The sequence below is a fragment of the Panthera onca genome, chromosome A1 (genome assembly GCF_046562875.1).
Source record: "Panthera onca isolate mPanOnc1 chromosome A1, mPanOnc1 haplotype 2, whole genome shotgun sequence".
Lineage (NCBI taxonomy): Eukaryota > Metazoa > Chordata > Mammalia > Carnivora > Felidae > Panthera > Panthera onca.
The window spans coordinates 144,792,597-144,809,148 of NC_138339.1; the positions used below are offsets into that span (position 1 = coordinate 144,792,597).

The 16,552-nt window shown below is 38.6% G+C and overlaps 1 protein-coding gene across 5 annotated transcripts in view; it reads right to left on the reverse strand.

Annotated features, from left to right (window-relative positions):
* The window catches only part of AP3S1 (adaptor related protein complex 3 subunit sigma 1), a 73,024-nt gene that overhangs the window by 16,387 nt on the left and 40,085 nt on the right, over positions 1-16,552 (reverse strand). For 3 of the 5 annotated variants that reach the window (XM_060636333.2, XM_060636336.2, XM_060636337.3), the window contains exon 4: positions 8,394-8,465. The exons of the other annotated variants lie outside the window; for them this stretch is intronic. In XM_060636333.2, the coding sequence (XP_060492316.1) occupies positions 8,394-8,465 (72 nt within the window). The remainder of the gene's footprint in view (positions 1-8,393; positions 8,466-16,552) is intronic. 5 annotated transcript variants of the gene reach the window in all.

Genomic DNA, 16,552 nt, shown 5'->3' on the forward strand with positions numbered 1-16,552 from the left:
AGTCGGTTAAGCGTCCGACTTCAGCTCAGGTCATGATCTCACGGTCTGGGAGTTCGAGCCCCGCGTCGGGCTCTGGGCTGATGGCTCGGAGCCTGGAGCCTGTTTCCGATTCTGTGTCTCCCTCTCTCTCTGCCCCTCCCCCGTTCATGCTCTGTCTCTCTCTGTCCCAAAAATAAATAAAAAACGTTGAAAAAAAAAAAATTAAAAAAAAAAAAAAAAGAAATGATTCTAAGTTAAAGAGAAAAAAAAAAGCTTAGCTTCAGAGATATACCCTCTCAAAATGGATTTATCACAATTTAATTAAATCTAAAAATATTTTTTTAAGTTTTTATTTATTTTGAGAAAGAGGGAGGGAGAGAGAGCGCAAGTGGGGGAGGGGCAGAGAAAGAAAGAGAGAGAGAATCCCAAGCAGGCTCCATGCTGTTAGCGCAGAGCCCAATGTGGGGGTTCGATCTCACGACCGTGAGATCGTGACCTCAGCCCAAGTCAAGAATCGGATGCTCAACTAACTGCATCTCTCAGGCACCCCAATTTAAAAGTTATTTTAAGGGGCTCCTGGATGGCTCAGTTGGTTAAGCGTCTGACTTCAGCTCAGGTCATGACCTTGTGGTCCATGAGTTTGAGGCCCGCATTGGGCTCTGTGCTGACAGCTCAGAGCCAGGAGCCTGCTTCGGATTCTGTGTCTCCCCCTCTCTCTGCCCCTCCCCCGCTCATGCTCTGTCTCTCCCTCTCTCCTTCAAAAAATAAATAGACATTAAAAAAAAAAAAATGAAAGAAGTGACTAGGGGCGCCTGGGTAGCTCAGTTGGTTAAGTGTCTGACTTTGGCTCAGGTCATGATCTGACTGTTCCTGAGTTTGAGTTCCGAGTCAGGCTCTGTCTGTGCTGACAGCTCAGAGCCTGGAGCCTGCTTCAGCTTCTCTACCCCTCGCCCGTTCTGTCTCTGTTTCTCTCAAAAATAAACATTAAGAAAATAAATAAATAAAAATAAAAGTATTTTTAAATTTTGCTATAATTATTCTCCAACAGGCTATCTGACATACCAAAGTGTTATACAAATCAAAACTTACAGTTGATGTTATTAACCTTACGAAAGTATTTGCTGGGGCACCCGGGGGGTTCAGTAGGTTGAGTGTCCGACTCTTGATTTCAGCTCAGGTAGTGAGACTGAGTGCCACACTGGGCTCTGTGCTGAGTGTGGAGCCTGCTTGGTATTGTCTCTTTCCCTCATGTTCTACGCCTCCCCTGCTCACATGCATGTTCTCTCTCTCTCTCTCTCTCTCTCTCTCTCTCACACATACACACACACACACACAAAATAAACATTTAAAAAAAAATAAAGTATTTGCTAAGAAAATAATCAGTTTTATAGTCATCTGGTTAATATTATCTTGAGACTGAGTCAGTTAAGCAGATGCTGTTGCTAAACAATACTATCCTCCCCCAAACTACTGATGTCTTTCATACTATGTTATCATAATGACTTATCATTATAACGTATCAGTCTAACATATATCATGTTATAAAAGAACATTCTAAAGTATGACAATTTGGGAAATAATTCTGAAAGGAATCAGGAGTATATTTTGTTAGCCTATCAAAATTTTGGTACAATTTTCAAGACAAAAGTAGAAATGAAAAGCATGTAACTTATTAATAATAATGAAGACATTTGTTAATTACTGACCAATTAACAAATGGAAAGCAACAGGGATATAGTAATTCAAAGTAACGGATAAGAGTAAACCTATTTTGGTACACGATGCATGTTATACTAACACTGAATATTTCAAAATCTGAAAATTCAAAATATTCCAAGTCTGAAAAACTGGAAAGCTGTTCTACTTTCTGTTCTATATTCTGGGCTGAATATCAAGATATCCTTTTTAAAAACTGCTTATTATAAAAGCCAGAGCTGCTCATTAAAAGATCTTAAACTATTCCAACTCCCTTTTCCCCCCTTCCTGGCTTATGTTTTCTTGGCGACTTGTATTTTAATGCTACAAACTCTTTTCATATTAATTCCACAAGTACTTTAACAGTCAATGTTCTTTTACCCTCACCCACACATTTGCAACTTTCTTTGTTCTTCTTCCTTCTATAACTCACTCCTGATATCTGACACTTCCTTCTGTGTCAAGTACCTTCTTTTAGAATTTCTTTTGAGAAAGGCTTGAAGCAAACTCCCTCATTAGTTTTCTTTGACAGAGTCTTTATTTTATTTTCTTGTAAGATATTTTTGCCAGCTTTAGAATTACAGTTGGACAGCTATTTTCTCAATACATTGCCTTCTAACTTCTGTGACTGCCGTTGAGAAGTCATTTCCCAATTTAACCGCTGCTCTTGTGAAGGTAATGTTTATTTCTGGATGATTTTAAGAGCTCTTTCTCTGCTCTTCAACTGTACTATAATTAGTCTAAATGTAGATTTATTTTTATTTATTCTACTTGTGATTCTTTAACGTGTGGATTGGTATCTTTCCTCAATTTTGGCAAATTCCCATAATTTCAGATGTTGTGAAATAAATAAGAATTTATTCTTCTGAAACCGAGAATAAATATCCATTAGACCTTTCTTGCTCTATCTTCCCTGACCTATAAACTGTCTTCCATATTTTCACTCTTTCTTAAGAAGTTTTTTATGCTGCATTTTGGACAACGTGTTCTATTTTTCCATTTACTCAGATATGTGTAATCTACCTTTATATACCCATCCACTGAAATTTTTAATTTTGAAAGTTCTGCCTCTTCTAGAAATTCTATGGAGTTGTTTTTCAATCATCTAGACTCTTTTTTGTAATACTTTATTCATTACAAATTTTATCAGAATTGACTTTCTAACAACTCGCTCAGTTGATGGGATAGGGGCTGGTGGGTCTGGGGCCAACCTTTTGGCTGGTGCTGGCAGGGAAGAGTGGAGACTGGCATGTCTGGAGTTTAGCTTTCCAACAGCCCGGCCAGGAATTTGGTTACAGAAAGGAAGAATTGAGCAAGTAAGTAAATGCATAATAAATAATGGGAATACTAAGTATGAGAATAATCGGCATAATCTTTCACTGTCAGAGTAGCAAGTTGCAAATACAGAAAAGGAGAAGGCTGGAATAACTTCTGTAGCGTTGCACTAGACTCTGAGGCATTAAGAAGAACTCAGTGATTTTTGATATACATAAATATTTAGAAATAGGTTAGGGTGCATGTGTGTGTGCACACATACCTACATCTATTTCCCTGCTTGGTTCAGAGAACCAGGAGTTACATGATGCCAAGACTGTCATTTCTAAATATCACTGTCCCCTAAAAGGAACCAGTGTTTCTTGAAGAAATAGGTGACTCAAGGGCTGGGCAGAAAACATGCTCTCTCCATAGAAAAGGCCTAGAAACAATGACCAGCCTCATAATTATGAGCACCTCCAGACTGTGGTTTCCATACACCATTTCCCACAAAAAGGAATCAGGGCTCCTACATGCAATGGCTGACAATATGTCTATAGAGGAAGAAATGAAGAAAGCGAGTCTGTAACATCTAGTTGTTGCAGAACACAAAACAGCTATCAGAGTCCATGGAAAGGAGGGAACGGCAAAAGGACCCAGAAGACGACCTGAAGGGGCTCCCATGGGTCAAGACAGGGCAATCTGAGCATCCAAAAAAGTAATATCTCCAGTGGATTAAAACAAATCAATTCTGGGGCGCCTGGGTGGCTCAGTCGGTTAAGCGTCCAACTTTGGCTCAGGTCGTGATCTCGTGGGCTGTGAGTTCGAGCCCTACGTCGGGCTCTGTGCGGACAGCTCAGAGCCTGGAGCCTGTTTCAGATTCTGTGTCTCCCTCTCTCTGCCCCTCCTCAAAAATAAATAAACGTTAGAAAAAAATAAATAAATAAATAAAACAAATTCTGTTCAAAGTCCTACGTTACAGGGTACTTAAAAGAAAAAGAAAGAAAGAAAGAAACAAACAAACAAACAATCATTTTTGGTGGGTATTAGGGAACCAAATGGTTATGAAAACTGGTCAAGAATTTACCTGCCTTTCCTATACAAACTGTACCTTTTAAACCCATCATCTCTGTCTTTTAATTCATTTAGTTCACACTTAGTGTACTAAATATCTACTTTAAAATTTCATTTAAGTTACTTTCATTTTTCATCACAAAGTTGGTTGGTTTGATCAAATTTTACTTATATTCTCCCCCTCCTCTTTTAAACCAAAGATTCTACTGTTTATAATAATGATTATGATTTCTATTTTCTCTTAATCAAATAAATGACTTTACTAGTACTTGTAAAACCTTCCTATGTGAGCGAGAAACTGTTTCAGATCAGAACGTCTTGGTGTGTGTGTGTGTGCCATCTTTAGTCTTCACATCCAGACCAATTCTGGGTAGCGGGGGGCTATCTCTACCTCAGGGTGTCTACAATGTTAGTTTATGTGGCTGATACAGAAATAAGTACTTAAAGATTCATAATAAGATACAATAAAGACAGTAAAGGAAAAGACACTAGCTTAAGGGCTGGGCATTGGGCCACATGGAAAGTGGTATACTGAGGCTAGAAAATGAGTGATCGATGTATGCAGTAGCAAAACATTTGGTAAAGCTATCACCTGTGACACTCTGAAAAGCAGATAAATTTGCCCACGAAAGCTCTTCTCTCTGACATAGAAACTGACAATACTCCGGACAGTGACAGCTTTGTTACCGTGGATCCCAGAATTAAGGTATATGGAACAAGATAAACATACTGCATGAATGAGAGGTATTCTGCTATTTCTTAAACTGTAGCATAAACTAGCCCATCCCGATTGAAAACAGAAGGGGTAATCTTTACAACTTCCCCCTTTCACTGAACCAGCTGTGGTCCAAAAGGAGGCTGAGGGCTGCGTGCAAAATTTTGTACCTGCCCCTAAGAAAAAATGAGCTGAGCTGGTTAGGAGATCCCTGGCTGGGGAAGGTCCAGGGCTGCTTAAGAGTTGAAAACAATCCTACTTTCATAGAAGGGCTCAAAACAAGACTAGCATTGTTTTAGACAGAGAAGGGAGGGATAGGAAAGGTCCTGCTATCCTGAAGCTTTTATCTCATTGCACTGAAAAAAATTAAAACAAGAGCTTAGCCCAGAAAGAACAGATCTAGTTAATTTTGGCAGGTTCTAAAATAGTGATACACTGTTGTACAAAGGTATAGGCTACACATACTATATACTGCAGGATTCCATTTGTGTTGGTCTTGTTGACGTATTTGTTGGGGCGCCTGGGTGGCTCTGTCGGTTAAGCGGCCGACTTCGGCTCAGGTCATGATCTCGCGGTTCGTGAGTTCAAACCCTGCGTCAGGCTCTGTGCTGATGGCTCAGAGCCTGGAGCCTGTTTTGGATTCTGTGTCTCCTTCTCTCTGACCCTCCCCGTTCATGCTCTGTCTCTCTGTCTCAAAAATAAATAAACGTTAAAAAAGAAATTAAAAAAAAAAGATGTATTTGTTTCTGTACTTACTTGTACAAAACAATCTAGAACTCTAACACTCTAAAATGTTAACACTAATGTTCATTAAACAATTAGAGTGAGGTGGTTCTAATATCTAACAGCCTAAGTAAGCAAACTGAAACCTAAGCCTGTAAATGTCTCAAGGTTAAGAAATCAAAGCCTAAAGACAACCAATCACAGCAAACTCGACTTTTTCAAATAATACAACTGCTTGAGTTATAATCGGTCAGTTAATTCCCTTACTTTGCTTCTGCCTTTTCTCTATAGAAGCCTCTCCCCTCGCTCCTGTTGGAATACTCCTAAACATCCCTGGTTTGGCACCGCCCAATTTGAATCAGTATTGTTCAAATAAACTGATAAAACTCTTTTTTTTTTTAATTTTTTTTTAACATTTATTCATTTTTGAGACAGAGAGAGACAGAGCATGAATGGGGGAAGGTCAGAGAGAGAGGGAGACACAGAATCTGAAACAGGCTCCAGGCTCTGAGCTGTCAGCACAGAGCCCGATGCGGGGCTCGAACTCATGGACCGCGAGATCATGACCTGAGCCGGAGTCGGACGCCCAACCGACTGAGCCACCCAGGAGCCCCTGATAAAACTCTTAATATGCCTCAGCTTTTCTTTTAACATAAGGCAACCTCTGAAATTGAATGGCTTCTACTTATTTTCCACTTATCTGTATTTTCTGATTTTTCTTAAGTGAATGTATATCAAGCAATGTAAATTAGAAGTTTTAAGGGGCGCCTGGGTGGCTCAGTTGGTTGATCATCGACTTCGGCTCAGGTCATGATCTCACGATTCGTGAGTTCAAGCCCCAAGATGGGCTCTGGGCTGACAGCTCGGAGACCGGAGCCTGCTTCGGATTCTGTGTCTCCCTCTCTCTCTGCCCCTCCCCCCCTTGCGCTCTGTTTCTCTCTCTCAAAAATAAACATTAACAAAAAGAGGAAATTTTAAAAACATTGTGTGCCATGTACGGAATCTGTAGATAAGTGGAGCTTAATTTCCCTCTTACAGATCTCTTTTATTCTCTAGTACAAACATGAGAACTTTACTCTTACTACAATGTTTCTAAGAGATTCCTCAATTTTCTTAAACTGCTAGATGTATTACACAAACTAATGATTTTGAACAGTCTTTTTTAAGCATTTTAATCATATTTAAGCATTTTAATCATGTGCCAAAACATAATTTTGAATATTGCAAACCCTAATGCCTAAAAATAACAGAAGCCTTTGTAATTGTGAAAAAGTGCAAGGTACCGTAATTAGAGAAAAACTAAAAACTGACTCTTAAAAATATCAAGTTTAAGTCTTCTGCCCAAAATCAAGTCATTTAGTAAATAAGAAATATGACCAAGAAAACTGGCTAATAATAAAAGTATTCTTTGATTATTCAGAAATAATAAAATGCATTCCTTCGTTGTGCTGTTATCTTGAATGTGGTAGCAGTCACATAACTATATACATCTTCTGGGACTAACTAACTGTATGCTTAAAACTGCCGAATTTTGGGGGCGCCTGGATGGCTCAGTTGGTTGAGTGTTCGACTTTGGCTCAGGTCACAATCTTGCAGTTTGTCGGTTTGAGCCCCACTTCTGGCTCTGTGCTGTCAGCATGGAACCTGGAGCCTGTTTCAGATTCGGTGTTTCCCTCTCTCTCTGCCCCTCCCCAGCTCATGCTCTGTCTCTCTCTCTCAAAAATAAATAAATGTTAAAAAGAATAAATAAAAAAAATTTTTAAACTGAATTTTGGTGTGTGTAAATTATACCTCGATAAAGCTGATTTTTAAAAATCACCTTTTCTGCTAAAATTTTCAGCATATTATTTCAGACTATTTTATTCAATGGATTAATTATTCAAAACAACTTGTTACTGAGGCCTGTGTGGCTCAGTCGTGAGCTTTGGATTCTGTTTCCCCTCTCTCTGCCCCTCCCCCAACTCGCACTCTGTCTCTTTCAAAAAGAAACAAACACTAAAACCAAACCAAAACAAAACAAAAAACCTTGTTACATTATATAAGCTTAATAAAGAAAAAAACCTGTGTGTGGTAAAAGTGTACTCTCTTCCTCCCAAATTCCCTATCACCAGCACCAGGTAATAAATACTGGCTACAAAGTTCAGCAATCCTTCCCTCCTCTCATGTATGGTATCTATAGGTAAGTGGAGCTTTTTAGCAGACCATGATGTCTTATCAATTCACCCTCCTGCATCCCTACTGTACTGTCTTACTTCTCTTCTTTCTGGAACTCCTCAAAAAGATTTCTAGCGGATTTCCCTGCCTTTAATCTCCCACCTACCACCAATCCAATCCAATCCAATCTTCGTAATGTAGAAAAAACTGATCTTGCCAAATCAAAACAAAACAAAAACCAATGTACAAACAAGGCAACAATAAATGCCAATACATATTTTTATTAAAAAAATTAAAGTGTGTCAGAACAAAGTCCAAAATCCGTGCACTGAAGACACTTAAATTAGGCCTCTCAATCAATACCACCCCACCCCCACCCCCCACAACACACACACCAAAGGCCTGTATTTTATATCTCTGCCTCCAGAGCCATCCTCTCCACTTCGGTCAGTGAAATATCTACTAATCCTTAAAAATCCAACTTTAATGTAATCTCCTCCACTCACATCCCCCTGGGCAGAGGCAGGTGGGACAGCTGTGTTTCCATTAACACTCAACACACTGCTACTTAATTAATGCCACAGTCTCCTCCTCTAGATGTGGATTCCTCTGGCCAGGGTCTGAATCTTCGGCACCAAGCGCAGTGCCTGGTTCATAGTAAACATAATTTATTAGTTACACTAAATAAATAAGGAATAAAAATAGTATTATTCACTAAATCCATTTTTACTTTGACAAATACAAAATAACATTTGTCTTAGATACAGAGCTCAGAAGATTTAACAATAAGAAAGAGTACCTTGTCTACATGGAAAATTAAATCCAGTTCACAGACATTTTCAAAACACTTGTCTAACGTTTCCACAAACACCTGAAGAAAAAGAAAAGAAAAAAAGGTTAAGAGCTCTTGAGAACTGTATAAATTCATTCAAACCTACCATCTACAAAGGAGACAATTCTTAATTGTGAACACTTTTCTAAACTCCGCTATCACATTTGTTTTAAATTAAATACTGCATTAAGTGCAACAGGAATAATTACACGCTATTCCTCATAACTATGTTTCAATACATTAACATACAAAACAAAATAAACTTCGCTGAAAATAACTAAAACTAGAAATTCTTAGCACCATTACTTTAAAAAGCGTTGAAAAAAATAATCAAATCAGGCTCCCTATCTTCATGTGAGGAAAAAAGAAAACTTACTGGAAAGATTTATCATGATAGATGGACATAGTCCAAGTCTACCACATCTAATGCATCCAGTTGGTAATAAGCAATTAATTCAGGATAAAAGATCACTCAAAATTATCTATGGAAAAAGCAAAAAAGACTTTGGAATCAGACTTACCTGAGTTCAAGCTCTGGTTTGAATACCTTGTAGGGCCTTGCGGGGGAAAGGGTTAACGCAACAGGACTGTGAGGCTCAAAACCTACACATCCCCCAAAATGGCCTGTTTACCAGACTAGCCCTTGACTAGCTCCTGGGAACTGAGCTCTGAGCCCCTGCAAAGTTCTGATAAGTATGTTCTGGCATGCCTGAGTCCTTGGGCTGCACTGTATACCAGTCTGAATGAACAGTTTATGCTAACAATGTGATTTATGATGAACAACTCCTTACCTCTGAGGTTCTAGAGCTTAAGTAAGCAAGGTCAAGTCACAATGGTGCCACATGCCTATGTGACTGACCCCCAACAAAAATCCTGACACACAGGCTAGGAGTGACTGTCCCTGATTGCGAACACTTTACACATACCATTTCTGGGGGAATTAAAACATATCTTGTGTGACTACAGTGGGAAGGGACACATCGAAGCTTGTGCCTGGTTTTCTCCAGACATCCCCTCATGTGCTTTTCCTGTTTCTTACCACTGTACTAAACCCTAACCATGAGCACAGCAACTTTGGAGTCCTGTGAATCCTAGCAAATCAATGAGATGGTCTTGAAGACCTTAGACACAAACTTTTGAAAATTAATTTCTTAAATTCCCTTGGATAGGCTGTCACTCTGTTTCTATCTCTATTCCCACCACCCTTCTCAAAGGTTACTGTCACAGACAGGATGACCACAAAATTTATCATACAAACTGGGGGCATGAGGAGTAAAAAGGAGCAGCTAAAATTTTATGATTATTAAGCTATAATAGAATGCAATGTTATCATAATTTCTTAACAGCCTGGAACGAAAGATATAAAGAAGGACTTACTCCCAAATGGAAACGTATGGTTACTTTATTCACAGGTGATCCCATAGGACAAGGAGTAAAATGCAAACAGCAGGCGTCTTGCTAAACTACTCATATCTCAGGCCAATTTACACAGATCTCTAACCCAAGGTTCCTTCCATCCATGCAGATGGTAAGATAGGTGAAACATTACAAACAAGGAACTGTAGGACTATAATCAATATCTCTCAGACCAAGAGTTGGCAAACTTTCTCCACAAAGGACCACAGAATGAATATTTTAGCTTTGTGGGCCATATGGTGCAACAAAAAGCAACTATATAGATATATAAACAATGAGCATGGGGGTGCCTGGCTGGCTCAGTTGGTTAAGTGTCAGACTTCGGCTCAGGTCATGATCTCATGGCTCATGAGTTCGAGCCCCCTGTAGGGCTCTGTGCTAACAAGAGTCTGGCTTCAGATTCTGTGTCTCCCTCTCTCTCTGCCCCCCCCCCCCCCCCGCTCATACTCGTCTCTCAAAATAAATAAACATTAAAAAAAAAAAAAACTGTTTTAATGAGCATGGCTCTGCTCCAACAAAACTTTACAAAAAGGTGTAGCAAGCTGGACTTGACCTGCTGTAGTTTATTGGCCCCTGGCTTAGACTAAAGTCACTAGAAGTAAGAGGTCTATAAGTAACAAAGAACATGCAGTTTTACTCGACAATTTCATTTTTGAGAATGCATATTATTCAGATGACCAACTGTGGGGGCATACAGGGGTCAGCCTCAAAGTTTCCAGTTAATTTCAATTTTTTGAGGTAGGTAGGAAACAAAGAATATCCACTCAACCTCCCAACTTTATCTTAATTTCTCCTCAAGGTCTTAGTGACATGATACCTGGAATGACTTTATTCACTCTACTTGAAATTAATTCAGATTCATTTTCCTTCTTTTTATAGCAGATTCTTGCTTATAAGCACTGAATGGGATAACGCTGCTTGAACAAAGAGTTGAACAAGCTTAACAAACTTGAACTTCTTAGAAGAATGTGAGAAGAAACAAACTTTTCCCATTGATAAAGTAGAAAATATTACTTCTGAAACCGTACCTTTAAGTTGGAAATGATCTGAATTCCAATTTATAACATCATAATTAAATAAGTTATAGTATGTAAAGCCATTTCACTTCTGCTCCCCAGATCCAGGAAATTTTTCCTGAAGCATAACATACATACACAGAAGTACACAAATCACAACAATGTATATAACCTGATGAATTTTCACAAAGTAAACATACCTGTGTAACCAACACCCAAATCAGGTGTTGAAATATTACTTGCACTGCAGAAGCCTCTCATACTTCAGTAAGTCACCATCACCATTAAAGGTAACCACTTTCTTTCTAATACAACAGACCCGTTTTGCCTATTTCTGAACTATATTATATGGGATCACACAGTATGCAATCTTTTGTGAGTGGTGCCTTTTATTCATCAATATTTTTGTGAGATTCAACTATTACCTAATAGCTCATTCATTCTCATCTACTGTATGCCATTGCATGAAAGTATTTATCCATTTCGCTGTTGACAGTTTGGGTTGTTTCCAGTATGGAGCCATTATAGTTAGCACTACTAGGAATATTCTTATTCGTGTCTATTACTGAATGGATGCACACATACCCACTGAGTGCACACACACAGGAGAACTGTGGGGTCACAGGGTAGCAGACGGCTTCAAACAGACTTCCAAAGCAATTCTAAAGCTGGATACCCCAAAGAGCAGTATATGAGAGTTCCCACAATCACACACCCTTGTCAGAGCGTTATGTTGTCCATCTCTTAATTTTAACCAATCTCATGGATATGTGGCAGTAAGTCATTGTAACATCAATTTGTATTTCCCTGATAGCTGTAATGACACTGAGCGCTGTTTCATATTTATCAGCCATTTAGATATCTTTCTTTGTGATGTCTGTTCAAGATTTCTGCTCATTTTTGTATCGGTCTTTCTTGCTAGTGTCTAAAAATTCTTAAATTATCCTAGATACAGTCTTGTCATCTATACATATTACAGATATCTTCTCCCACTCTGTGGCTTGCCTTTTTATTCTACCAACGTTCTTGGAAGTTTTCACTTTCAATATTTTCCAATTTATCAGTCTCTAAGGTTAATCTTTTTTTTATGTCCAATTTAAGAAATCTTAGCCTACAGTAACATCAAGAAGATATTCTCCCAGAAGAAAACAAAAGCTTTACTGTTTTATCTTTCATGTTTCGACTAAATCTAGTGGAGATTTTTGTGTATGGCGTGGTTGAATTTAATCTTCTTTAATTTAAAATCATTATTAGGGATGCCTCGCTCAGTTGGTAAAGCATGCGACTCTTCATCTCAGAGTCGTGAGTTCAAGCCCCAAGTGAGTGTGGAGCCTACTAAAAATTAAAAAAATAATAAATAAAATCATTATTAGACCTACCCATCAGAGTCAAAAGTTTCTAATATGTCTTTATTTTTCCATGCTTACTTTTTCCAAATTACCTGGTTTCATTACCCATATACTATAAGCCATTGGTTTTTAGCCATCAGAAGATGACTATCCTGGTGAAAATGCTGTCTAAATACTTTCCCTCCATTTATGTACACTTATAAAAGATCAGTGGAACCCACTGAATCAATGTGCAGACTATGTTGGGCAAAGTGAAAACAATTTTCCTGGTAGCTTTAAGTGAGCCAGTGGCAAACCATGGAGTAGCAAAAAATTATGGCCTGTCAGAGACAGTAGGGTCTAGTGGTGAGGAAACCAACTCGGTTGCTACCTTGCTATGTGAGCTTCAGCATCACTTACTCCCCCAAACCTCATAGAAAACAGTGATAAAACTACCTACCTTTTTGGATTACCTCACAGATCTAGCTCGATAATTTTGATAAAGTGCGTAACACATCTAATAAAAGGAAACCAGTACTGTTCATCTGGCTGTTCAAAACATGCAAGGATTATAAAATTGAAACAGAAATAGAAAAGTCTAATTCTGTAGGTAAACACTGATATAAAAGCAAGGTGACTACCTGCTGAGGCTGGCAGGCCTTTGTGATATGCTTATTAATATAGAAAGAAAAATGTTGCCTATATTTAAACCAGAACAATACCACCTTTGAAAAATATAAATACAAAAAAAAGTGTTCTGCAGTACAATGTCATTATAACTACAGGTTCTTAATTTAGGAAAAGAATTCTTAAGATTTAAGACATTTAAATGCTACGTCTGGTCTAAACAAATCAAAAACCCTCTTCAAAAAAACCCTCTTCCACTGGGTGCCTGGCTGGTTCAGTCATAGAGCACGTGACTCTTTGGGGTTGCGAGTTTGAGCACCATGTTGTGTGTAGAGATTACTTAAAAAATAAATTTTAGAAAAAAGTTTCCATTAATTTTATTTTGATTTAGCAAAAATTCTTAATATAGTTAGAAATCTGGAGCTTTGTATATAGATACACACACTGATGTGTCATATGGACAAGGCCAAGACAAAACTAATAATCTACAAACTGAAGTAAAGAAATTAAGAACAACGAATTAATGGGCCTTTGGGGTTCTAGCCAGAACAAAAAATAGTAACAAAGTTGTGACTGCATTATATTTCACAAGGAAATAGATAAAAAGAACAAAGTACTAAAAGTGACATGGTAAATACCACTCTCTTACGTTTCATTTTTTTTTAAGCTTATTTGAGATAGAGGAAGAGGGAGAAAGTGAGCACAAGTGGGGGAAGGGCAGAGAGAGGAGACCAAGCAGGTTCTGCGCTGTCAGCGCAGAGCCCAATGCAGGGCTGGACCTCTCAAACCGTGAGATCATGATCTGGGCTGAAATCAAGCCACACACTTAACCAACTGAGCCCAGGCACCACTTTTATGTTTCATTTTCAAAATGATAAAAATGTTGGGGTGCCTAGGTGGCTCAGTCATTTGTGTCTGACTCTCGATTTTGGCTCAGGTCATGATCTCATGGTTCAAGAGATCGAGCCCCACGTCAGGCTCCGTGCTGCCATGGTGGAATCTGCTTGGGATTCTTTCTCCCTCTCTCTCTGTCCCTCTCCCACTTCCTTCTCTCTCTCTTTCTCTCTCAAAATAAATAAGCTTAACAAAAATGATACAAATAAAAAAATAAAAATGATACAAGTTTTAAGGTCAATTTAAATAGAACGGTTATCTACTAAGCAGCAACTCAATAATCTCTGCCCTCCAAAAATTCAAAGGTTAATGGGGAAAATATTAATTTACTAAGAGAATCATATTTTAAGTTTTCCCGCATTTTAATAATTATCTAATTTTCCAAAAAGAAACAAAAAAAACAGATTCACATCCACATAGAAATACTCTCCCTTCCCAGTGCCCTTGTAACAAAATTTTCTTCTGTTTCCTTTATCTTTAATTACAAACCTGGGTCTAGGCCACAAAGGTAACCGGAATCTGTTATGAGGCAGCTTAGTATTTAACAGTGCTTAGAACGTAAGAGCATAAGCTTTGGCAAGCATGTCTCTATTAAAATTCCAGCTTAGCCTCTATGAAATCTAGGGCAAGTTATTTAACTCTAAATCTCAGTTTCTTCATCTGGACATAATAATGGTACCTTTGCCATACAGTCGTTTTAGTGATGAATATATATAGGGGCGCCTGGGGGGCTCAGGAGGTTAAGCATCCAACTTTGGCTCAGGTCATGATATCACAGTCTGTGAATTTGAGCCCCCCATCGGCTCAGTGCTGACAGCTCAGAGCCTGGAACCTGCCTTCAGATTCTGTCTCCCTCTCTCTCTCTGCCCCTCCCCCACTCATGCTCTGTCTCTGTCTCTCCCTCTCTCAAAAATAAACATTAAAAAAAAAATTAAACATATATTGATGAAAATAAAGCCACACTCAATGACAAGAAAATGAACTCTTGGAGGACAAAGGCCAAAGAAATCAAGTTGAAGCTATCTTGGGAATACATAAGCAGGGTATTAAGTTGAGACTCTCATGAGAGAATTCAAGCACATAAAACAATCAAAAATCGGGGCACCTGGGTGGCTCAGTCAGTTAAGCGTCCAACTTCGGCTCAGGTCATGATCTCACAGCTCGAGTTCGAGCCCCGCATCAGGCTCTGTGCTGACAGCTCAGAGCCTGGAGCCTGCTTCAAATTCTGTGTCTCCCTCTCTCTCTGCCGCTACCCCACTTGTGCTGTCTCTCAAAAATAAAATAAAACATTAAAAAAAAATGAATACACATAAAGGGCTTAGAACAATGTCTCCCTTCAAGAATATGTATGTTGGCTAGTATTATAATATACAGTATATAATATATATGTATACATAATATATGTATATATAATACATAATATATGTATATATAATATACAGTATATAATATACAGTATATAATATGGAGAAATAAAAATATGCCTTAGGTAAAACAGAAGCCACAAAATATCCTTAAGCAGTATCACTTACGTGGCAGACCCACCCCCCCCCCAACTTTATTTAAAAAAATATATATTTTTTAAGAGACAGAGTGTGTGGGGGGGAGAGGCAGAGAGAGAAGGAGTCACAGAATCCAAAGCAGACTCCAGGCTCTGAGCTGTCAGCAGAGCCTGACGAGGGGCTCAAACTCATAGACCATAAGATCATGACCTGAGCTGAAGTCAGACACTTAACTAATTGAGTCACCCAGGAGCCCCCCACCCTCCCTTTAGAGTTTTGTTTTTAGGTAAAATATAATTTTTTTTTTCTGAGTTTGAGGATTTCTATCAGATTTCAGCAGGAAATCTATAACATTAAGTGAAATATGTAAATGTTAAATAGACATATCATAAGATAGAAAAAGTCTTAAACCCCAAAATAGGAGGCACAAATTTAAGAATACTAATAATATGGCAAGAGATCTAAAAAAAAAAATTGTTTTTAGTCAGCAGCAAGATGTTCTAGAGAGATACTGGTTTAGCTCAAGCCAAGAATCAAAAAAACGCCACTAAAAATGTACCAGAAGAGGGGCGCCTGGGTGGCTCAGTTGGCTGAGCATCCAACTCCAGCTCAGGTCATGATCTCACACTCCATGAGTTCGAGCCTTGCGTCGGGCTCTGTGCTGACAGCTTAGAGCCTGAAGCCTGCTTTGGATTCTGTGTCTCCCTCTCTCTCTGCCCCTCTCCTGCTCATGCTCTGTCTTTCTGTATCAATAATAAATAAATAAAAACATTAAAAAAAAAAATGTACCAGAAGAGCTGGGGAAGGCAAAATGAACTTAAAACCAGATCAATGGCCTTTGAAGAACACGATGAATACAGCCTAGGGACACTCTCCAGTACGTACTACTGCATGGAGATTCAGGATCTTCAAAATACGGTGCTTAAGGTGTGTAAATGGCACTCAACTTGGAATATGACTGGGTTCTGGACCGAATTTCCACCAAACCTGACCTGGACGCTAACATGCCGATGAGGACAGTCTTAGTAAAAACAGAGCCATTTATTGTGCATTTACCTCGTACCAGTACTTTACACAGATTAAACTCTCAACCTCAGCATGTAAAAATTAAAAGTTGATGAGAGGGCAATCTGTCTTCTACTCTCACATCAAAATGATTCTAAAAGAGTTCACATCAAGGATTCTTTCTATGTGACTTATTTCTGTTTTTCTTAAAAAAAAAAAAAAAGGTTAATGATAATAGCCAAAATCTACTGAGTACATGTTATTATGTCATTGCTATGGTTCCAGGCGCTTTAAATATATTATTTTATTTACTCCTTCATGGTAAGTCATAAGGCAGA